At 43.8% G+C, this 22912-nt stretch overlaps 2 protein-coding genes and 1 long non-coding RNA gene across 7 annotated transcripts in view; 1 reads left to right on the top strand and 2 right to left on the bottom strand.

Moving 5' to 3' along the window:
• Nucleotides 1–12850, top strand: part of LOC120746583 (protein MTSS 1-like) — a 62773-nt gene extending 49923 nt beyond the window's left edge. Inside the window, exons 8-15 of one of the 5 annotated variants that reach the window (XM_040052011.1) lie at nucleotides 4890–5047; nucleotides 5353–5460; nucleotides 5730–5827; nucleotides 6192–6417; nucleotides 9224–9460; nucleotides 10860–11027; nucleotides 11158–11314; nucleotides 11676–12850. In XM_040052011.1, the coding sequence (XP_039907945.1) occupies nucleotides 4890–5047; nucleotides 5353–5460; nucleotides 5730–5827; nucleotides 6192–6417; nucleotides 9224–9460; nucleotides 10860–11027; nucleotides 11158–11314; nucleotides 11676–12328 (1805 nt within the window). In that variant the 3' untranslated portion in view covers nucleotides 12329–12850. The other 4 variants (XM_040052012.1, XM_040052013.1, XM_040052014.1 and 1 more) reach the window with 4 other exon arrangements.
• Nucleotides 893–1495, bottom strand: LOC120746590. The gene is made up of 2 exons (XR_005698885.1): nucleotides 1399–1495; nucleotides 893–1272 (listed from the first exon to the last, which is right to left on the bottom strand). It is a non-coding gene; the product is annotated as an uncharacterized LOC120746590 (long non-coding RNA).
• A 5511-nt stretch (nucleotides 12851–18361) lies between the features above and the next one.
• The window catches only part of tmem65 (transmembrane protein 65), a 36333-nt gene continuing 31782 nt past the window's right edge, over nucleotides 18362–22912 (bottom strand). Inside the window, exons 6-7 of the mRNA XM_040052023.1 lie at nucleotides 22685–22790; nucleotides 18362–22212 (exon numbers count right to left, since the gene is read on the bottom strand). Of these exons, the coding sequence (XP_039907957.1) occupies nucleotides 22102–22212; nucleotides 22685–22790 (217 nt within the window). The 3' untranslated portion in view covers nucleotides 18362–22101. The remainder of the gene's footprint in view (nucleotides 22213–22684; nucleotides 22791–22912) is intronic.

Genomic DNA, 22912 nt, shown 5'->3' with positions numbered 1-22912 from the left:
GGCTCTTAGAGCTGATAGCATGACCGCTGACTTGACTAAATTGTTCTAAAATAACTTTTAGGATAGCATGAAGTCCAGTGGAATTACAGGAATGTGATGTGGCAATATTACTTCTTCACTCTGCCCGCTGAACTCCAAAGGACTACGAGTAAACACCAAAACAGGCTCTGCTTTTAGAACAAGTAGTCCCAGTCTGAGCAATCGCACTGAAACGAGCCTTATTATGACTGGAAACAAAAGCTCGTTGTTGCTGCCAACAAAGGACTCGATGGTTTCCAGCTTTGAATTGAGCTTCTAAGACAAAACAAACAGGAACCAGGGTTGACCCCAGAGGAACCTCAGATGTGGTCAGACTGCTTCAGTCCTCAGGTCCTCCCAGCCTGTTATTACTGCACGAGAGGAAACTCCCTCTGCACTGGAGTGGATGTCACGAGGGAAGAGGACATGGAGAAGTTTCAAGGAAGGAAAAAAAGAGGTGGAGGAACTTGTGCTGGAATGAAATGAATGTAATGACAGGAGACTGGAAAATGAAGGGAAAGCTCTGAGTAAGAGTTAATATTATGAGAAACAGATTGAGGGAAACCACCTTAAGAAAGGTTTTTTATTTATAGCGCTGGCTTTGAGCACGGGAACTCGGAATGGATCAAGTTTAAACAGGAAAAGGTGAAAGAAACTGTTGATATGAAGCTGGAAACAGCACAGCTGGTCTAAAGCGGTGGGTCATGTGTGAGGTGAGCTCCAGTACCCCATCATAGACACCACCATGTAGTGCTGAATTTAATTGGGTGTTATGGTCCTCTATAGATTTTATTATAGTATCACATGGGATCCTGGAGTTGCTGGAGTTTGAAAATCCAGTTTTGTAGCTGACAGTTTGCACCAGTTTGTCTTCATGTCTCTTTTAAATTCAAATATGTGGATGTGTTTTATATCAGTGTGTGTGTGTGTGTGTGTGTGTGTGTGTGTGTGTGTGTGTGTGTGTGGCTAAAAAAAATTAAAAACCTAGCAACTGCAGGTATCCAGGGTACAACAGAAATAATGTGCTGCTTCGTTGAAGGGTCACCACCGCAGATCATATTCCTCCAATTCCCCCCTACATTAACCCTCTGCATGGCCCCCTTCACTACATCCATGAACCTCCTCTGAGGTCTTCCTATTTTCTTGCTTCCATCTTCAACATCCTTTGCCCAGTATGTCCACTATCTCTTCTCTGCACATGTCCAAACCACCTCAGCCTTGCCTCTCCAAACTGCTCAACCTGAGCTGCTCAACCTGAGCTGCTCAACCTGAGCTGCTCAACCTGAGCTGCTCAACCTGAGCTGCTCAACCTGAGCTGCTCAACCTGAGCTGCTCAACCTGAGCTGCTCAACCTGAGCTGCTCAACCTGAGCTGCTCAACCTGAGCTGCTCAACCTGAGCTGCTCAACCTTGGTCACTGCCAATGAAAATCTTGACATCTTCAGCTCTGTCTCCTGTCATTTTTTTTATGTCACTAGCATCTTGTAAATCTTCCCTTTTACTCTCATTCTTTATTTATCCAGGTGAAAAGTGATTTGTGATGAGATTTAAATCTAATTTCCAAGAGACACCTGGGCAATTGTCTCCACCCACTCCACCTTGCCTGCACTCTCTTGTGCATTGACCTTTTGCTTTGGGTGTTTGACTCCAGGTATTTAAACTCATCCCATTAAGATTTGAATTATTATTGCATCAGTTCCCAATAACAATTATCCGAAGGAATCTTAAAAATCAGAGAAAGTAAGATCCTACAATGAGAGAGCGAGAGAGAGAACCCCAATGACCAGGTGATGTCTTGGCGACGGCAAAAACTCCCTTTTAACAGGAAGAGACCTCAGATCTAGGTTCAGGGAGGGACAGCCATCTGCAGCGACCAACGAGGGGCGAGAGGACAGAAAGACCATGAACGGTTAGGTTATTGGGTTTGGTAAATGCAACGTTCTCACGCAGACCCCTGATTGCATTACAGTGGAACTCCATGTTGTCCAATCCTTTGGAGTGCACAAGCTTGCAAAAAAATCTGTTGTCTTGGGATTGTGGGTCTTCTCAGTTTGACCTGTATCGAAAAAGCTACGCAAAGGTCAACAGAGGACACGAGGATGAGGAGAAAAGAAAGCATTCAGAAATGTCTCGATTTAGACAAAAAAGGAGGCGATCGTGAGATAAACAAGAACATAAGAGCGATGTTCTGCCCGAGACATCCTGTTTGTTTGAATTCTGTGGGAAACCTGGAATTACGTTCACATTTCTGGAAGCAAGTCTTCACCATTTCTTTCCTCTTTATCACTGAAGCCTGTGCTTGGAAAATTCTTACAGAGAGACGGCGCGCGTTCTCCCGTCTATCAGCCCAACCACAGAAGCCGGCCTCGGATCTCGCTGGAGGAATGAGGAACTTTAATTGCATGTTTATGTCTGTCCTCAAATCCAGAAGATGAGATTACCAAACGATCGCTTTAAAGAGGAGAAACTGAACCCCAGAGCACCATGTGAAGGGGGAAAGACAGCAGTTGTTAGGAGTGAAATTAGCTGATTAAATGTGATCTCGTCACACAAAAGTGAACGTCGCTTTGAGGTTTAGAAAATTGCTGCAGGCATTTTTCAGTCTGCTCTGTCATGTCGTATTTTCATGACAGCAAAGTCAAGAAAAGACTGAGTAATCACATGTTGGTCTGCCTGCTCTCTGCCGCTGTGGGCCTCGGCTGCAAGCGGTTCATGGCACTGTCCGTGGTTTTAACGAATTGGGGGTGCAGGGTGCATTTTGGAGGGGGCCTCGTTGTTGATGGATTAACTCAGATTTTGTTCTCCAGTGAGTGTTTAAGGAAGCAGGACAGTCTGAGGAATCAAAATAAACTTGCATCCATGGTAATGATTCATGTCATGCCACATAACGGTTTAAAAGCTGTTCTCTGGACATGACAGGAAGTTGTCTTAAAGCAGTGTGCTTGGGTAACTTCTTGCATATTTCAGCAAGAAGCTGAAACATTTCAGATCCATCACTAACAGAAGACACCAAAGCAGCTGTTGACAAGCTAACATCCTCTAAAGTGTAGCTGTGGGCTGATGAAACCAGCAAGGAAAGAATTCAGTATTGCACAATGCATTCATTACATGTTATAATACAGCAGTGCAGAAATATTAACTTAACAGCCTTGGGAGACCCGGGTGGCCTGTTTCCGATCTGTGCCGCTATACTCATTGTCAAAAATGGTTCTAAACTTGCTTTCAGCCAACAGCCAAATAAAGAAGGAATAAAGCTGCATTTAAGACTCTGGAATTCTTTTTTATATTATTCCTATCAGTGAAAGTAAAGACCTGATGCTGTTTTTCAGAGAATCGTATGGTCAGTAGATCTGGAGATGTCAGGTCTGCAGCATAAGTTGTGAACTTTCTTCATAAGATGGAAATCACAGGATGAAACCTGAAGTTCCTTCGCTAAGCCCTGAATCCTGTTTCGTAGTACGCGGGCAAATGGAAGAAAAGCGTAAAATACGCCTGGATGTAGTAATGACTCACCAGGGATGATCTAAGTCGCCTTATACTCCTGTTCAACATTTCCACATTTCCAATTGGAACATTTGAATTTACCAGAATTAACGTGTAGCGTGCTAAGATCCCCAAACACTCGACATATTCAGCGCTCCGGGAAACCCACACCCACAATAGCTGCTCTCGATCAGTCAATGAAACAATGTAAAAATAGTTCAGCTTTGCTCTGTGTCACAAAGTAAATTAACTAATCCAATTACAGTCGCTGTGGGAGATGATATTAAAGCAGATACAGACTCCAGCTCATCCGACTCATGTCGCAACGGCCGTGTCGACACGTGAAATCAGTTTAATCTTCTGTGTATGAAACCGCTTTAGTAAAGACTTGGAGTAAGGGAGAGTTGAGACATTTGGACAGAGTTAAAAAATAAACCAGAAGCATTTCATAAAAGCAGCAATGTAATTTCAAAATGGCAAACATTATTAATGTGTGGTGTGTTTTCAGTGGGATTCCAGTGGTTGTTTGTTTCCAGCTGACTGATCGCCAGAGAGAAAAGACTTGTTTGAGACTTTAATGTGGTTAATGGTTTGTGGGAGGCTCTGACTGTTGTTTTTGAAGCCACTGAGTGATCGTAGTTTCAGAGCAGGCTCTGCTCTTTGTAGCTAAAGTTCTGTTCAGTGAGAATTGGATTTCACAGATGGCTGATAATCTGGCTGCAGCTGTGAGGCTGCCTCCTCTTTAGTTCTGTGTGAGTTTGTTGATCTGAGCCAAGATGGACTGAAGTGATTGCATTTTGTTAACGCCGCAGAAACGGTTCCTCTGCTCGTGTAGGTCTGCAAGAGAGAGAGATTTAGAAAACTCTGGTGTTACCTTTGGGTGGCTGCTTAAGTTTAAAAGTTTAAATCAGCATTTTGAAAGACAACTTTTTCTTTTTTTGTGTATCGTTTTGATTTTTAGTTACTTTTTATTGCAAATAGTCCCCATTTTCTTTCTTTTTATGCTATTTTATGCCTTAAAGATACTTCCTGTGACTAAAACTTTCATCAGCAGAGGGCAGCATTTTTCCAGAATGTTTGCTATTTCTTCTTTTCTTCATTGCTTGATTTCCACAGGAGGTTTTACCTTGTGCCCATCCCCCACTGTAAACGAGAATGTGTTTTAGTGACGGGCACAAACTTTGGAACAAAGCAGGCCCAATTCAAACTAAACAAAGACTTTTTGTTCTGTAGCTTTTGCACCCATTCACAGGCCTACAGACCAGTTGGCAACTGGTCACTAGGGAAAAATGACTATTCTCCAACTGGTTGGTAAGTGCTGTGAGGGTCTGCTTGCTGTTTCTAGTTGAAATTGGATGCAACGAGGTATGTGCACGTGTTTGTGTTCAGGCCGTGGAGACCTGCAGCCCCAGCTGGACAGCGCCATGCAGGACGTCAGCGATAAGTACCTGCTGCTGGAGGAGACGGAGAAGCAGGCGGTGAGGAGGGCGCTGGTGGAGGAGAGGAGTCGCTTTTGCTGCTTCGTGTCCATGCTGCGGCCTGTTGTGGTCAGTGATGCATTCAAACTGTTTATGCACAACACAGAAAGATGTTTGGAGCTCTAACCAGAGTTACGCAGAAACTCTGCAAGCCTTTGAAGAAACACCTGGCCCCTTTAGATTTGTATGTTTATGCTTTGCTGGACGTCAGCAGCTGCAATCCAAATGTAAATCTCTGACGAACATCAACTCCTACACCTTCTGTGCTGCAGCTCTCTCTTCAAACCTCCTGTGGAGCAGCTGCTGTGATGACGTCAGTCTCAAAGCTGTTTTTTGTGTAGAATTTGCAGCTGATGAATGTTTGTGTGTCTCAGGAGGAGGAGATGTCCATGCTGGGGGAGATTACACACCTCCAGACGCTGACAGACGACCTGAAGATGCTAACCATGGACCCACACAAGCTGCCCGCTTCCAGTGAGCAGGTACTCGTGGTGCTGTGAGGGGTCGTGTGACCACACAATTGAACGATTTGTCCTCTGTTATAAATGTCTCAGTTTCAGCCCCGTTCTGTACCGATTAAAATATTTCAGAAGGGTTTTTGATTTAAGCACGTTCAGTACACCTCCACTCACTCTACCCACTGCTCAGTGGTAACCTCGACATGGAGTAAACACTCCTTCCTTTGACCTGACTGCACACAGACACCTTCACAGAAACATCATAGACGATTCACAGCATTTTTTCTCTCCAGGTAATCGTAGACCTGAAGGGCTCCGAGTGCACCTGGTCCTACCAAACTCCTCCCTCGTCACCAAGCACCACCGTATCCAGGAAGTCCAGCATGTGCAGGTTAGTTATGTGGCTGCTGCCAGCTGCTTATTATCTCAACAATAGAGGGAGATAAGGTGGTCTGCTGAGAGCCTGTCCTCTGCTGCCTCTCTGTGGTTAACAAGTGGAACTACAGCTTTTTTAAATCATCGATTTTTTTGAAAGTTTTGATTTATCAAAGAGAAATAACTCCAGTAAATGTTATTTTACCATCATGTCTTATTACTCAGAATATTTCATCTGCCTGACTCATTTTTCGGGTTGATTGTTTATTCTTTCATGTGATGAGCTGAGATTTTAAAACAGAAAATCAGTGAATGACTTCAGAGCTTCTCAGGTTTCCTTCTTTCTGACATTTATTTTTCTCCTCCCGTCCGGCCCACAGCAGCCTGAACAGCGTGAACAGCAGCGACTCTCGCTCCAGCGGCTCACACTGTCACTCCCCGACCTCCCACTTCCGTTATCGCGCCTCCTCCTCCTCTTCCTCCTCAGTGCTGCCCCAGCAGACACCTGCCCGCCTCTCTTCAATCTCCTCACACGACTCTGGCTTCATCTCTCAGGACGCCTACCAGTCCAAATCCCCTTCACCGATGCCCCCAGAGACCCTGCAGGTAACAAAAGTCGCGGCTCAGTGCTTTTAGTCATCGACTCACTGAGAACAGACGCCAAAAATAAACCAGTGAGTTCTGTTTATGATGTCTGCGGATGTTCCCCAGTTCCTACGATGTGGTGTGTTTGTTAGCTGGAAGCCACATGTCGCGTGTGCGTGTCTCAGTAACCTCAGAGAGATGGTTTCTATCTATAAACTCGAGGTATCGTCAAATTTAGAGCCATGTCTAACACTCATAACAACATCATCATCTTTTGCTGTTACTTGTTTAAAAACAAAAAAGTCAATCTCGTCGTCATGTTGGAGAAATGACAAAATACAAAATACTGGTGAGTGTTTACGTTGTCGAGCCTACACAGGCTTTATTTTAAATAAAGATCAGTTCCTCTCGCACTCAACGATCCTGGTGCCCAATCAGGTGGAGGTGATGATATCGCCCTTGGCTCTAGCTGTGAGACGCCTCAGGCAGGAATTGGAACTGCAGCACCTGCTTACCACTACGCTACCCAGCTGCATATACATACATGTATATACATTTATATATAAAACACATCATAGGCACTACTCGAGTTAAGCTATTTTAAATACAATCATTTTAGTTTTAGTGCTGTGCCAAAATAATTTACATTAATTAAATATCCAAAGACGGAGCGTGAAGGTGTCCACTGATGTTTTTTCAGCAAAGATAATTAGGACGTAAAGATTATATGTAGTCAGTTTGTTTGTGCTGATAATTTAGCACATGAACAAAATGACAGGATGTTTGTGTGTGAGAGGAAGGAGACGTTCAGAGTGCGACAGCCTGCCGTGTGCGTTCATCTTCACCTCACCTCAGTAACCCAGCGCGCTGTGACACTGATCAGCCATGCTGCTATTATAAAACTTTGACCAGTCATGAATCACATAATAGAAGAACACACAGACCTGAAGCTTCAGCCTGCGTTAGCTCTGTTTCTGATTTTCACTCCAACATGACTCACTGTTAAATATAAAGAGAAAATACTAGCAGTAGTGCTTTTTAAAAAAATATTTCATAAAGTTGATAGTTTCTCTTTCCACCTGCTGAACCGGCTTCTGCTTCGTCTTTGCTCTGTTTGGGAGATTACAGCTTCTCATTAAATGTTTCATAGATTCACTCCTCCTAACACATCCTAACCCAATTTCACTGCACTTAAACCCGTCTTAATCATTTTAGACGTGCAGAAATGTGAAAACTGCATGTGCATTAATGCTCCCCAGCACTGGTTGTCCTGCTGTTCTAACCTGTTTGTTGCTGCTTCCTCTGCTTTTCTCTCGTGTCTGTGTTTTGATCTGTTTTCTTGGCTTCCCTCTGTGCTTCCTGCAAACTGCTGTCTCTGTGTGCGCTCTGCATGGCGCTGCTGCAGTCGTGCGTCTCTGCTTCACCCTCTCAGTCTGTCACTGTGGGGCCTTCCTCGTACTCCTCTTCTTCCTCACCCTCACACCCCGAGCCACGCTCCGGGCAGCAGCAGGTGAACACGTAGACACACAATTGTGTTAGTGTTTTGTTGTTCTTGTTTTTCCAGGTGAGTCGTGTGTCAGCTTTTATTTTTGAGTGATATGAACGGGAGCCTTCATGAAGCACAAAAAGCCGACTGCACAGAAACGTTTCCAGCTGCTTAACAAATCCAATTACATTCAGTGCTCAACACTGGCAAGTGAATAAATGAACAATTAAAATATAATCTAGTGTTGGCTGAGGAGGAAGAAATATTCCAGGTTTGATTGGCAGCTTGATAATCATCAACATCCTGAAAACTAAGAACAGCACACGATGTTCACTCCACCATGAAATGGATTAAAAGATTACTCACTCAGTCTAATTAACCCATGTAAAGGGAACCCAGCTCTGTGAGCAATAAAGGGACCAAAAACTAACAGATTTCCCCTCAGGTTTGTCAAACAGAAACATTTACAAAAGCCAAAGAAATCCCAGTCTGATCTGTTTATGGTCAGAGTGTGTCAGGGTGAAGAGGTCAGGTTACCTGGTCATTTTACCAGGTAACTGTTCAGAATATGAGATATTTATATGATGAGGCTCTCAGGCAAACAGTTATTCTGAACTTTTTAAAATGAATATTGAGTCGACATGTTTGATTTACTCGTGAATGCACAGTTGGGACTGAGTGACTTTGATGCACATCTCAGCTACGTCACTAAAACAGGAAACATGCAGTGAAACCTAATGAACATCACCATATGGTCCCCAGTTATGCTTCATAATTTAGTTGGTTATCAGAACTTATGCGGGGCTCTCGTCCTCCTCCGGCGGGGCTTCACATGGATAAATTGCCAAAACAAAAAACACAACAAAGATCGACTTTCATTATATTTGCTGAGATGTTATTGGCTTAAGTAAAGTAAATCTTTAGCGTAGAATAAAATTACGCTGTTGCAATTAAAGATGCATAAATGTGAAATACAAATGTGTAGGGAGCATTTCGGGTGGCGTTAGTTGAAGCGAATTTTTGTAAGACTGCAAATTCTTTTCATAATTGTTTTGCAAAATCTCAGAAACTGGGAAAGGCCAGTGAAATAAAATACTGATTAAAAAGTGAAAAAATCATCTGCTTCAAAGAAACTCCAGATGAAATCGTCAGTGCTATAAATCAGGATGTTTGATGTTTGGAGGTGTATGAATGCTGGGACCTCACTGCCGCCCAAACATTTGCTTTTTCTGCTGCATGAAGCACCGTTTTTGCGCTCATGTCTCGTGTTTTCACTCCTCGGTCGTGAGCGTCATCTTTAATTTTTGAATTGTTTCTGCTTCTTCATTCATTCACATTCAGTTGACAAATGGTTTTGACCATCACGGAGCCCAGGACCCCCACCTCCACCCTTCATACTTCTCCTACTCCTCTCCCACCACCACTACCACCACCTCTCCCATCTCCTCGCCCTCCTGTTCGTCCGTTTCACCCACGTGGCCGTGGTCTCGCTCAGGCTGCGGCCAATCAGGAGAGTTCCTGCCTCTCAGCCCCTCGGGGCTTGGAGTGATCCCATCATCCAGAGTCCCATCCTGGAAGGTTTGATCCTCATTCTCCCCGATGTCCTCCTCTTTTCTTTGAGTTGATCTGTGTGTTATTTTCTCTTCTTTCTTGATGTCAGTTCATTCTCTCAAAAGTTTCTCATTTTTCAGTCAATTCAATTTAGGATCAATTTCACCTGATATTTTTGTTAATTTTATTCCTGCTTATCTTTAAGATTAAAGATTGAAACGTAAACTTTAAAACAACATTGATTATCACTATACAGAGAGCCTTGCTTAGCTGTGCTGGTGACAGGTGTGAGTTTTCAGGTTGTCCATTTCTCAGGTACTTTTTTACAAAACTCCTCTCACCACCAGGTGGCAGCATTTTACCTAAAAGCATCAGCCTAGCTGTTCAGCCGAGAACTACTTCTACTTTCAAATGTACATAACTTCTAATCCAGTGTTTCATAGCCTGTAGCCTTGTTGTGATAACGCAAGCTCGAATAATTCTGAGATTTTTCATGTTGTGTTTGGGGCAAATCGGATTCTTCATTCATAAAGCTGAGAATGGAGCCCGGTCCTGCAACACCCACCGGACAGAGACGCCTTTAACATGATGCCATAGCTGTTTCCTCACATTCTGTCGACGGGTTTATTTAGATGTCAAATTGAATTGTTGCCCACATGCTAAATGCATTTAAAGTCTTCTGTACATATGTACGAATCAACCACAACATTAAACATCTGACTAATTTTGTGTAGGTCCCTGTTATGCTGTTAAAACAACTCTGACCTATAAGGACCACAGCGGGTGTTCTGTGGGGTGACTGGCTCTGGGATGGTGACAGTCTGGTCCTTTCGGCCCTCTGGGCTGTGGGACAGGGTGTCTGCTCTGGTGTTCTGATTGGATTTGGGATATAAGGACTTTTCCTCAATGACTTGTTCTTGTGGCGTATCCTCTCCTGATGGGGGAGGCAGCTGCCGTTGGGGAGTGTCATTGGAGTTTTTTGTTTAGGTGGGCGGTATGCGATAAAGTCCAATCCTTATGGACACCAGGACGCAAGTAAACGATCAGCGTCGATTCGTTTCACCTGTGTGTGGTTTTAATGTTGTGGCTGAGTTGTAAACTCCAACTTCACTGGGAGGTGGAGGCATCCAACTGCAAGGCTGTGGTTTACATTTTTACAGTTTATATAATAGCTTCTACTTTTAAAGGCGTGTTTTGAGGTGCGGCCTATAAAATGCTTTGGTTTGCTTGCATAGACCTCTGGTGTTCTTGCAACAGTTTCCAAATGTTTGCTCACAGCAGCAAACATGAGCATTTTTGTCATTTCTATAAAAGAAACATCCCTCTGTTCATGCTTCTATTTGGACGTTTGACTAATGGACAAAATTAACAACAATTATCATCAATTAAAATATTTTACTGTTATTGATGATATCTTCCTGTGTAGGATTGGGCCAAACCAGGCCCGTACGATCAGCCCATGGTTAATACCCTGAAGAGGAGCAAGGACAGGAGAGAGACTACAGATCCCAGCAGCCACCAGGGTGCTGATGTCACCACACCAGGAGAGGAGCCAAACAGGGGCAAAGGAAACAACACTTCATCATCCCCCAAGGTCGGACACAATGACCAGCAAAATGCCAAACAAGTCCTTGAATAGAAAGTCACATGACTAACTGGGAGCATTCTGATTGGACAGACGAATCCCAATAATCCACATATTCCCATGTGTGTGTGTCTGACAGGTGGACAGGGAGACCCATGAGGAGCTGGCCAGAGCTCTGGCCCGCGGCCTCCAGCTGGACATCCACGGCTCCAGCAGAGATTCCCTGCAAGGCTCCAGCGGCTACAGCAGCCAGACCAACACACCCTGCTGCTCAGAGGACACCATCTCCTCACAGGGTAAACGTACTTAACTTACTCCCACCAGATTAATTAAATACAAACTACTTCACAGTTTAACTCCAGCAAAGGATGCGTTGCTGCTAAGCTCAGCACTAACTTTATTCAAATGTTCACTGGACCCAGAAACAAACCTGAATTGAATCACTGAAAAACAAACTTCCGTTGTATCTCTTCTGAACGTCTCAAATCTCGCTCTGATCTAAACTCTAAACAGAACAAATCTAATTAAAGTTAACGTGAATTAAAAAGACTTTAATTATATAATATCTGGGGAATGCTTGAGATCATCAGCTGACTCTGCTCTATTCAAACAAATTCTGTTATCGTGCTAAATTCTCCCCCCTCCTGGTCTCTGTAGTATCGGACTGTGACTACTACTCTGTGGGAGCAGATCAGGAGGTGGAGCAGCAGTCCTCAGACTTTGATAAATCCTCCACCATCCCGAGGAACAGCGACATCACCCAGTCCTACCGCCGCATGTTTCAGTCTAAACGCCCTGCTTCCACTGCTGGCCTGCCTTCCAACCCCTCTGCTGTAATCACCCCGGGGGTTGCTACTATCAGACGGACACCGTCCTCCAAACCCAACTTGCGACGACCATCCGGGGGCCTCAACCTGGGCCCCATCCCCATCAAGCCCCCCATGATCCCAGTTAAGACTCCCACTGTGCCTGAACACCCTGGATTCCCCAGCAAAGCAGCGTCAGAAGACGGCAACACCCCGCGGACCCCGCTAAGCCCGGCCACCACTCCTCTGTCACCAGGCAGCAACGGGTCATTGTCACCAAAGTCTGCCCCTTGGGAGATCCAGCACATGGGCAAGGGATCGGATCCTCCAACCCCACCTCCACAGCCCAGCGGTCGGTCATCAGAGTGGGAGCGTCGACCCCTCCCAGAGCTCTTGGAGGAAACAGAATACGCTGAGGTGGAGGACTTTCTGGTGGCCATCCGACGAGGCGTCAAGCTCAAGAAGACGACAACCAACGACCGATCAGCACCAATGATTCACTGAGACTGCGAAGGTTGGTTTGACATGAGCCATTTTGTGTCCCTGGCTGAAAATACTGTTGGAAGGGACACAAAATGGTTAATGCTAAGTAAAAGCAAATCGCTATGACATCAAATGGATGCCAGTAACAGGAGGAAGTTGCCCAGAGACTCTGATTGAGGATCATTTTAGAAATCTTGTCTTTTAGCAGTGATTACAAAAAAATGTGCATTTTCACAGTTTGGCCAAAGAGTAATAATATTTGCATTTAAATCAAACAAAGACAGAGTCCATTGTCAGCTGGGATCGCCTCCAGCCTCACCTGCACAGGTGCACAAGGAGAAATTTTAAGTAAACTTTCCACAAAGTGTTGACTGGACTTGTTAAGCACATCTCCCTTTAAAATCAGTTCTAGTTCCTGCGCGAGGCCGAGCCAGGAACTCTGATCCGAGATCGTTTCCTCAGGGCAACTTCGATAACAGAGCGAGGGAGACGGGATCATCCTGACGACCGAGAGACGCCTGGACAAGGTCGACCTTGTAGCAGGAAAAAAGAGGCTTAAATGAAATGAAATCCTAATGTTGGGGAGAAGTGAAGGTAGAAGAAGAGAACACTTCTCAGACAGACGACGCTGAGCTGGGAGGAGTGATGGAATATTTTCGAAAGATCAAATCATTATTTGTATGTACATATTTCTATTTTGATGTGTTTGTATGTTTTACACCCTCGTAGTCTCCCATTTCCACTAAAGGTGCCAAAAGCCTGTGTGCTGAATACGACTTACATATTTAATGCTGGATTTTCTTTATGTACAAACATGAGTATGGTGTTTGACAGAGAGTTGTACTTGGACACCACCTGAAAGAGGATTTGTATATGTAGGGCAGCGTATTGAAGAGTGGCGTGTAACCATTCGCAACTAAGGATTTTCTGTTGTTACAGTAGACTGACCTGCATGTATTCAGTTTGCCTCAGTATAAATGATCCTTTTGCCTCTTAAACCGAATAAGAAAACCCCGGCAGCAGGAGAGGATCAGGAACTCTGGATGGAACAACTCGAGGTTAAGGCTGCTGTCCAAACAACGTCCCGGCTCTGAATTTCTAAGCTGAAAACAATACTGCAAGGCGCCGTTGGAGGTTCATTTCCTCTCACTGCGATTCTGTGCTTGTCAAAAGCACTTTGTGAAATTTGAGCAATTTAAAAATGCACAAAAATACAGAAACACCATTAGCAACGCAGCATGGCCACAGCGTGCGTCAGCCAACACTCCAAGTCCATAGCAGTGCAGTAACAGAGGCTACCACAGTTTCCTCCTGTGCTACTGCGTATCTGTAGTAAATACAATCATGTGGATTTGTGTATTGGTCTGGTGTAATAGAAGTGTGCTGATTTAGGAGGCACAGATTTAAACAGTTGTGGATGTTATTTTAGTGAAGTTACTGCTCGGTCAGTGCTTAAATTATTGGCCTGTGACCTGATGTTTAATGCTTAATATCTAAAACGCAGAAAATCTGGTCTATGTTGTATAACTCAGTCGTAGTTAGCACTTTTTACTAAATACTGAAATGTAAAGTGTGCACATATTAAATTGTGTGTAAGCCAGAAATGTGTACAAGTCTAAGGATAGCCGACTTCCCAAAAATGCCAAATGACTGCCCTGAAAGAGCAAGACGGTTGAACACAGTCACTTTGGAAGGCTGAACGTGGTCGGTCGACCCCCCCAGTATTCTGCCTACAAGTATAAACGGTGTCATGTATAAAAATCTCTACAGATCTAAAGAGAGGAGATGCACAACACGCTGGTTTGGAGTTTAGCTTGTTTTTAGTCCCAAACTGTTACTTGTTTGGGACTAAAGGTGTTTCAGGTGGTGCGGGACACGCTGTGGTAACCATGTTGGAGGTCCAACACTTTATACAGCTATGAAGTCAAATCCTTCACACGCTGATCCACAGAGTGCCGTTCACGTCTTATTCATCTTGGTCCTGAACTTGTCTCCAGTTCAGAGACTGCTCGGAAAAAATGAACAAAAGTAAAGTCGAATTATTATTAACGCCCACTTCTATTTGAGCTTTGATATATCATCACTTAGAAAAGTGATTCTACGAGTAGTCCTGTCGTGCCTCATCGTATTTTACAAAAATTAAGATCTGATGCTAGTGCACGACTGCACGAGTTCATCCCATCAAATTTAGAGATGCCATTAAAAATAACCAACAGCTGTCAATGATTGGTGAGAACAAAGCTCTAATTGATGTTCTTAAAAACACTGTGAGCCTCAGCTGCCTGTGGACCTCCACAGTGACACCACACAAGGCCGACGTGACCCACCAGGAGATCCTCTTAGCTGCACACAATCAGACCCTGCTGCATACTAATATGAATATAAGTCCAGTACTTATGTATACTTTAACTGTACTAGCTTGTTAATACATGTCAGATTTTAGCTGTCAGCAAGCTGAAATACACTAAAACTCCCATTTCTACCAAATAGCACTGCTGATATGTAGTCACCACATAATTATTACGTGCTTTAAGTATTTATTAATTTAAATATTCCCATCTTTTTCGTTTGACCTGTTGAGCATATAAAACCTATTAACAAGACTATATTTAATATGCATGTCGTCTTTCGTTTGCTTTGTTTAGCTGAGCATAATGATTTATTAGCCTGCTTCTCTCCTCTGTTGATCCAACTCTTCTGGACCAGGATGCAGTTTAGATTCCTGCAGGATGCAGAAAGGTTTCCTGCTGTGTGTGACGGTTGTTTGACGCCCTGTACGACGACTGAAGCCGGCTTCGTTTTTTTAAAAATCCAGGCTCATTCTCCTGTGCAGGTTTACAAATCCAGTCGTGTGTGGCTGACGCGATAAGCGTATGAAGCTGAGTGTTTGAAGACTCTGTAGATGTTTGTCATCGATGATCCGAGTGAGGCCGACACACACTGAGGATCAGAGGAGCGTTAGAATTCCCGTCGAAGCTGGAAAATGATTTGTTTAAATGTGTCACACATTCAGAGCGCACCGGGTTAGAAAAACCAAGTTAGATGAAAAGCCAGCGATCCGGTCCTCAGTGTGTTGAGACGCCACTCTTGTCCCCGAGCTGTAAACACAGCAGCTGTCAGTGTGTCCGTTTAACCCTTTAAACTTCAGCCTTTCATTTTCAGATGAGTTGCCTAATGTCTTACCGTATACGCTGAAAGAAGCTCTGGGTTTGATTTCTTTGTATAATACTCCTACTTCAGGTGCTCTCCTATAACTATGAGGTTTCCCTCGTGCATTTCCTCAACAGATATTGATGCAGCCACTTTATTTTATGGAAAGTATCAGAATTAGAATTTTGGCCCTTAGATTAATTATCATCATAGTCTCGGGTGCACGTTTTACAAAAAATGCATTTTTAGTCAGTTATCATTTATTGCACAACAACAAAAAAGCCTATTTAAAAATATTTCAAATATCTTTCTTGTAAATTTGAAGTATTATGATTTATTCTGTCAGATGTACACGTACTGTGGTGGATTCTCATTGTAAACGTGGCCACAGATTCAGATATGAAGTCAGTGTTTGTTCATGTCGGCTTTTTATGCTCTCAGATCTGTCAGGCACTGAGAGAGACCCCTCGGCACGTTTAAGCCACACCCACCTGCCGTTGAACCTTCTGTTTGCCGGACCCATCCAATCAGCAGAAAGCTAGCTTAAAGGTATCTTAAAAAGAAAGGAGGAGTGAGGAGCCAGAGTGTAAAATGCATTTTATAAATCACAGACTGAGGCCCAAACTTTGGGACAGCAGTCCTTTACTTCCCCAGTTTGCTCTTACGATGGTAAATAAAAGGCGGATTTTAAGGCAAACTGCAGCTCTTATTAAAAAGACTTTAAATTAGACTTACAAAAACAACCGCGTACAGTGTGTCAGGTAAAAAGTCTGCTCCAGTTCTGATTTATAAAAGTTATTATCCGCTAATGGGACGGACGCCTTCGTAGTGAAATGTCAAAAATTAAATCTGTTGAAAATTCAGCAATGAGGTTGAGATCAACAGCTTCGCTAACATCACTCACTCACCACAATAATCACTTTAAGCCGATGTACAAGTGAGGTTTAATTTTTATTGATTTTAATTAAAGTAACGGCACATGAATGTAACTTTTTACTGACAAATTTCCCACTAGCCTTGAACTCAGCATGGCTCCTGTAAGAACAGCAGCTTTTCTCCATCTCATTTCAGCCGTTTTTTAAAACCGTGAGGAAACAAACAGGTTTTATTAAAATCCTAAATCTGCAGCAGCTACAGACCTTTCCAGCGCTGTGACGAACTCACTCCTGCCTGTGGTGCTAGAAGTAAAAAACCTTTTTTATTTAATTTTTTTTACTACTTTTGTAATTCTGTAAATTCTGCTTCATGTTCCTGAATATTAATCATCTTTTTCTATGTAAACCGGTTTTTTGTTGGATCTTGGCTGTAAAATAAAATCGTACGTTCGATGTGCACCTGATGACGAGGGAAACCTGCGCTTTGCTTTTATCGTTTTCGCATTTAAGACTTTGTTTCTATTTAACTTCATGAGGCTAAAGTAGGAAACCTTTAGTTTGACTGAGCTTGGGCTTGAGAAGATAAACGATTGGTTATCTTTGGTCCTACTTTTTCATGCAAGACGTTTTGATTGTCCCTTAATAAACTTATCGAGTACTGACAAATAATTGAGTCTATTTATTCATTTGAGGTTGTTGATGCTCCAAATCACGATTTTCATCGTTTATTTTGTAAATGAATCAGCATCCGATATTACGAAAATCAAGTTTCTTATTCTGATAAAATGATTTAACCAGAGGAAGCAGGAGGACGAGGACGCGCTGGGAAACGTCTGATATGAATTAAAGACGTGCAGGCTTCCATCTACGAGTCGATCAACAGATTTTATTTGTTCTGGTGAGATTTAAATCAAGTTCTTTGGAAATATAAAGAAGTTATTTTAGGGTTTTACTCTGTTGTTCTTATAAATAAAGACATAACATTTCACCATTATGATTATTTAAAGATATGTTTGCAAAGTAAATCTCCAAAAGTTGATTCTGTTCATCTGGACGTAGAAACGTTTCGTCATCATCCAACTGCCTCCTTCAGTCTCAGCTGACTGCAGGTTTTCTTATAAACAGGACATTTGCATAATGACTGAAACCAGCCCAGTGAGGGAACAATGGGCCGGGAGGTCAGTTCCTCAGTTCCTTCTCATGACCATTGATCAACAACCACTGATCAATGGCCATGAGAACCAACCACAGAGAGTTGGGGAATGGCTGCAATCACGGCACAGTTTACAAAGTGAGTTTTGGGTTCAGGTGAGAGCTGAGTTTAGGATTAAACCAGAAATGTGTGTTTTAAAGGAATAAAACAAATATATACAAAGTGCTTCACACTACATATTTAACCATAGATTCAAGCAGTGCTTCGGTCTGTACACTTTACCTGCATCTCTCCTCTGGGTGAACATGCAAACTCCAGGCGGGGTTTGAACCAGGAACCTGCAGAGAGAGAAACCTGCAGTCCAGAGCGCGGAAGAATAAGGATAAACCAAGATGGTAATCAGTGATGTGATGAGTCCTTATCCAGCGAGTGTGCAGAGATCCTCAGTCATTCTCATGTCTGCTTCAAAACACCAAGCTGAGTGTTCGACCTCAGCAGACCTCATGACCAGTCAGTGATGTCGCTCGGCAGGTTTTGAGACACACATACAAATGACGTGATTGGACTAGAGCGATGCTGTAACGACCCCACGCACATTAGGTGGTCCTCGATTGTAATGGTGAGCGAAACGCAGTCGAGCTGTGTAAGCAGGTACGAGTGGAAAAGGGCTAAAAGTGACCTCACAGTGGCTACATCCATCTTTGCTTTACAGTCTGAGCTCATGATTCAAATGAACGTGTTGTTTTCAGGACCTTTAAACACTGAACGTGAGCTCAGCCCTGCTCGCAGCAGCGCCCTCAGCCTGGAGTCCCCAATGAATGAATGAACGAGAGGTCAGTGAAGCATCACCTGCAGAGCCACAAGCAAACACTCGTATTCATTTACTTTTGTTTTAATTGCACATAATGTCGCAAAATACATCCACACATCATCCTTCAACAGTCCAGGTTGTTCGGTACATACTGTACATGTATCAGTGCGCAGCGGCTGTCCCAGACTGTCCACCAGATGGCAGCACAACACGGCATTCCTTTACCCGACAGCCTTACATGACAAACTTCTTGTTCATAGGCTTCAAAGGATGACTTCACACAATTAAATGAAGGAAAATATCTTAAAAAAGCAAAACAAACAAAAAGTTTGATTAAAATCTTTAACTCGTGTAAAATAAACACAAACATGAGATGACAGAAAAGCAAACGAGTTCTCTGAAGCATCCTCAGTTTTTACCAGGTTCACTCAGACTTAACTAATCTGTCCTAATGAGACGGGCAGACAAAGAGCTCACTTCCCTCGAGGCTTTTACAGTTAATCCAGCGACAAACTTGAATGTCTCCTGCAGTCGAGTCCAAACCCTCATTAAAACACCGTGCAAACATTTCTGTCTGAGCTCACAGCTCTTAATTCCTTTAATTCAGAGGATGCGTTGGGATTCGTGCTTAAAGCGTCTCCGTCCCTCTGAAGACAAACATTTCATAATCTGCTAGAAAAACAGCAGAACTCAAAACCACACATCACAGTTTTTATCAGGAAACTTGTGATGGCGGGAGCACGTCTGAAGAATGTAAGGTGGATAAAAACAAGATAATGATGATCGACCTGGATCAACCTTCATCTCGCAACTGCTGAACCACACCGCAGCCAACGTTCTCTAATTATCCATCAGTTTGCTTTGGATTGCACAAAACATATTGAACAAAAACTGCACATTATTGCACTGATCAGACATCAAAGCCCAGCAGAGAACAGAGGGGGTGGAGCCTATCCCAGCTGTCACAGGGTGACAGGTCGAGCACCTCGTAGGGAAAGATGTCTGATGTAGAATGAGCTGATAGAAGACTGCAGGAGGAAGAGAAGTCCTTCTAAACATCTAACAGCCTGAAAATACTCACTGTGTGTTTTAAGCAGCTGGCAAAGACATTTTCACCTATTAGAAACAAAAACAATCTGGTTTTTGCCTCTAAAATGTGAGAATCTGAATTATCCAAGTAAGTCTCAGCAGCTCCTGGAATAATAAGATGATTTCTGACAGTTTGTTAAATCTAAAAATGATGAAGCTGCTGATCAATAAGGAAAGAGTCACTGTGGAAGCCCAAATCAAGCAGCAAACAAAACACTGAGACAGGAAGCTGGGGGCGCGGGCGTCTGAGGATGAAGAGGAGGAAACGCCTGACGTGGGTTCAGCGTCGTTATAAGAAGCACCTTAGAGGTTTGTCGACAGCTGGAGTGTTTAATGGTGACAAAGTCTGAGCCACTTCTCTGACTTTGAATCGCACCTTCTCAGGCACCATCTGCAGCTTCAAGTCATCAAACAAAAGCTAACAAAAAGAAGGAAAACCTGGATGCGAGTGAAGCGACGGTGTGAGAGAACGAAGGAAAAGATGGTGGAGAAAGTAAAACAAACAGATACAGAGCGACCTTGGAAAGCTCAGAACGGAGCCCAGAGCTGAAAATAGAAACTTCAGTTTCCCGAGTGTGCGCTGCCACTGAACGCCTCCTACATCTCTAAGCACTCATAAAAACCATCTGACGAGATTACAGAGCTACACAAGTTCATGCAAACACAGAAATCATTCCTCGAGGTAGCAGATGACACGTTTTCAGATTTGCAGGATGGCGGCGACTCGACGGGGAAGTCCGCTCGCTTCCAGAGCAAGTCGTGACAAAACACTTGTTGCTTTGACTCATGAATAAATAGTGTTTTTGGAGATGAAGTCTGTAAATGTATAAAGTGTCTGCTGAAGAGAAAATTTAAAAAATTTGTGCTTTTTTCTTTTTTTTGTTCCTCTAATTAATCAGAGATCAAAACGAAACGTGAGCTAGTGTCTGAAACAGTCGCGTCCGTGTTTCTGCTGTCGGGATGGGAAACACTCGTCGCTGCTACAGCGCCGATGTCTGGGAAGAATAAACCACACCGGCGGTGCTGAGACTGCAGAGGGTTTCCCATCCTCCGAGCTGCCCGGGCGGATTTACACGAGCCGTCTGTGGGAGGGAAATCAAAGTTTTGTTCCACCAGAGAAGCATCGATTCTTCCCATCAGCCCCTGGGACCGAGTCGCAGAGAGGAAAGCCGAACATGTGAATTTCTGGGAACTCGACTAACATACTGATACGGGGGAAAAAAAACTACTGGATTAAATGCCAAGCAGCGAAATCAGCACCAAGGTTACGCGTATGTTCGTTTTGCACGGGCCTCTCTCTCCAGGGTCTCCGCCAGCACCGCATCTCCGTTTTTATCAGGTTAAAATTAGGACACATCACAGCGTGAGACTCCGGGATCCCTTTTTTATGCTAAGCAACCTCTGACTGCTGAAACTGTGAAAGGAAATGTGGCGTCAAAACACTGCGTGCAGCAAAACCATTGAAACTGCTCCTGCAGCTTTACTTTGTATCTCTTTGTGAATTTCCACTTGTTCTCAGCTTCCGTGTGGTCTCCTCGCAGATTTGGGCGCTTTAGCTTCACACTGCACGGAGAGCTGAGCTGGTGATGTGACAGCGGGAACAAAGTCCAGGAGTGAATCCAGTCTTATTGTGGACGTTTGTGGTGCTGGAATAGTTGGAAAACATGCGGTTGGAGCACAAAGCGACAAACCTTCGATAAGCCATGAAGCTGAATGTTTAAAACGTTTTGATTAACGGTGCAAATTCACGCACTGCACCGATCGGCTACCTGCTGCCCACCTGCACTGACCTAGATCAGCTAAACAAGGTTTTACTACAAACACTGATAAAGTCATGCTGACAACGAGCAGTGCACTGAGAACTGCAGCCTCACCTGGTCAGGTATGACCAACCGCTAACATCAGCAAGAGATTTTTGGATATTCATAAACTGATATGTGGGATTAAAGCAGAATAGCTGCTAAATTAAACCCAGTTTTCTATTTGTGCTGCTCAACAGAGGCGGAGCAGATTCTCATTTCAGATGATGTGTCACAAAGACGTGCTTTTACAGTCTGAGCCACATCCACACTGGGGCTGCAACAACATCAGATTTTTCACATTATCGTGATTTTAAATCAGCCTGAATTAACAATAAGGATCTTTTTGCTTTCAGTAAATCATATTTAATGCTTTCTCCTTTAGTGATGAGTCACAATACATCCATACAGATGTGGTTCAGTGACTATTAGAACACTTTCTGCACAGGCAGAAACCCGTCACTGTGACCCATCACCTGGATTATGTCTCCTAGTTACTCCTAGCAGGCTTTCAGGGGGTCACGAGTGGACGTTATTGGCATTTATTGTGTGCTTTTCCTCTTTTTTGGCAAATAAATTACTCTGAAAATGTGCGTGCAGGGACTCTGCAGCCATAAAGATTATAACAACTATGCAGCCGTTTCCTCTCTGCTTTTGCGCCCAGGACACTGGGAATGGGACTGATATGAAGAATCGATGAGAATCGCAGCTTTAACCTCCCGCTGAACCAACAGACGCCGCTTTCTTGGAGCCGACGGTGTAAAAATAACCCTGGTCGCGGTCAGCGGCCAATTACGTTCCCTCAAACTGTACGCCGCCCGAGCAGGATGACAGAGAAACTCCGACTGTAAATACTTTTTTTTTTTTCTTTTCTTAGAGCTGTGACATCAGCAGTGTTATGAAGATGTAGTGGCGTGTTAGGAGGAGCCTGATGGCGCGTCGCCGTCCTCCTCCTCGTCGTCGTCGCCTAGGAAAAACAGCGGGAACATCCCCAAAATACAGCCGATGGACACGCCGATGGCCTTACCCTGCAGCAGGAGGCGAAGGAGAAATCAGATCATCAGAATCTGTTATCCTCAAACAGTCGGGTGTGCAGAGGTGAAACTAGCTTCGGAAAGTCTGGGCAGCGATGCTCTTATCTCAGGATACATGGATTATTCATGAGGCGGTAGTTTTAGCCTCCCTTTCATGCTCTTACACACCTCTGACAGGATCTGTTTGATACGAATAAACTCTGTTTCCTTATTTTAAACACTCATGTGGCTCCACCACAAACTTCCTGCATTTTCGCCCCTTTGAACATTATCTGTTGTGATAAGTGCAGCTGATTATAATCAACACTTTATTTAATAATCTGCAAAAGTGGAGCGCCCTGCTTGCTCTGAGATAAAGAAGCATGAACTCCTGCTTCCTCTTCCTTCCCATCATCCCTCTTTTGTTGCCACTACGAATAAGAACATGAAGAGGATTTAAAAATAAGACCCAAAGGAAAAACCTCACCATGTGAGAGCTGAGCCTGGTCTGCCACATGTCCACCTGCTTGGGCGTCAGATCTGGAACCTGCATCCCCAGTTTGGAGGCCAGAACCTCCACATAACCTGCAAGACTTCACACAGACAACAAATGTGTGTTAATCGCTGCACAGGCATTTAGTGACATCACTTCACCCAAAAATAAAACACGTGCTCGTGGTTTTCCATCCATGTCCTTCATGTGCGAGTTGCCCAG

The sequence above is a fragment of the Simochromis diagramma genome, unplaced genomic scaffold, assembly GCF_900408965.1.
Source record: "Simochromis diagramma unplaced genomic scaffold, fSimDia1.1 OVJJ01000171.1, whole genome shotgun sequence".
NCBI classification, from domain to species: Eukaryota; Metazoa; Chordata; class Actinopteri; order Cichliformes; family Cichlidae; genus Simochromis; species Simochromis diagramma.
The sequence above is the reverse complement of the archived record's forward strand: the minus strand, read 5'-3'. Positions and strand labels throughout refer to the sequence as shown.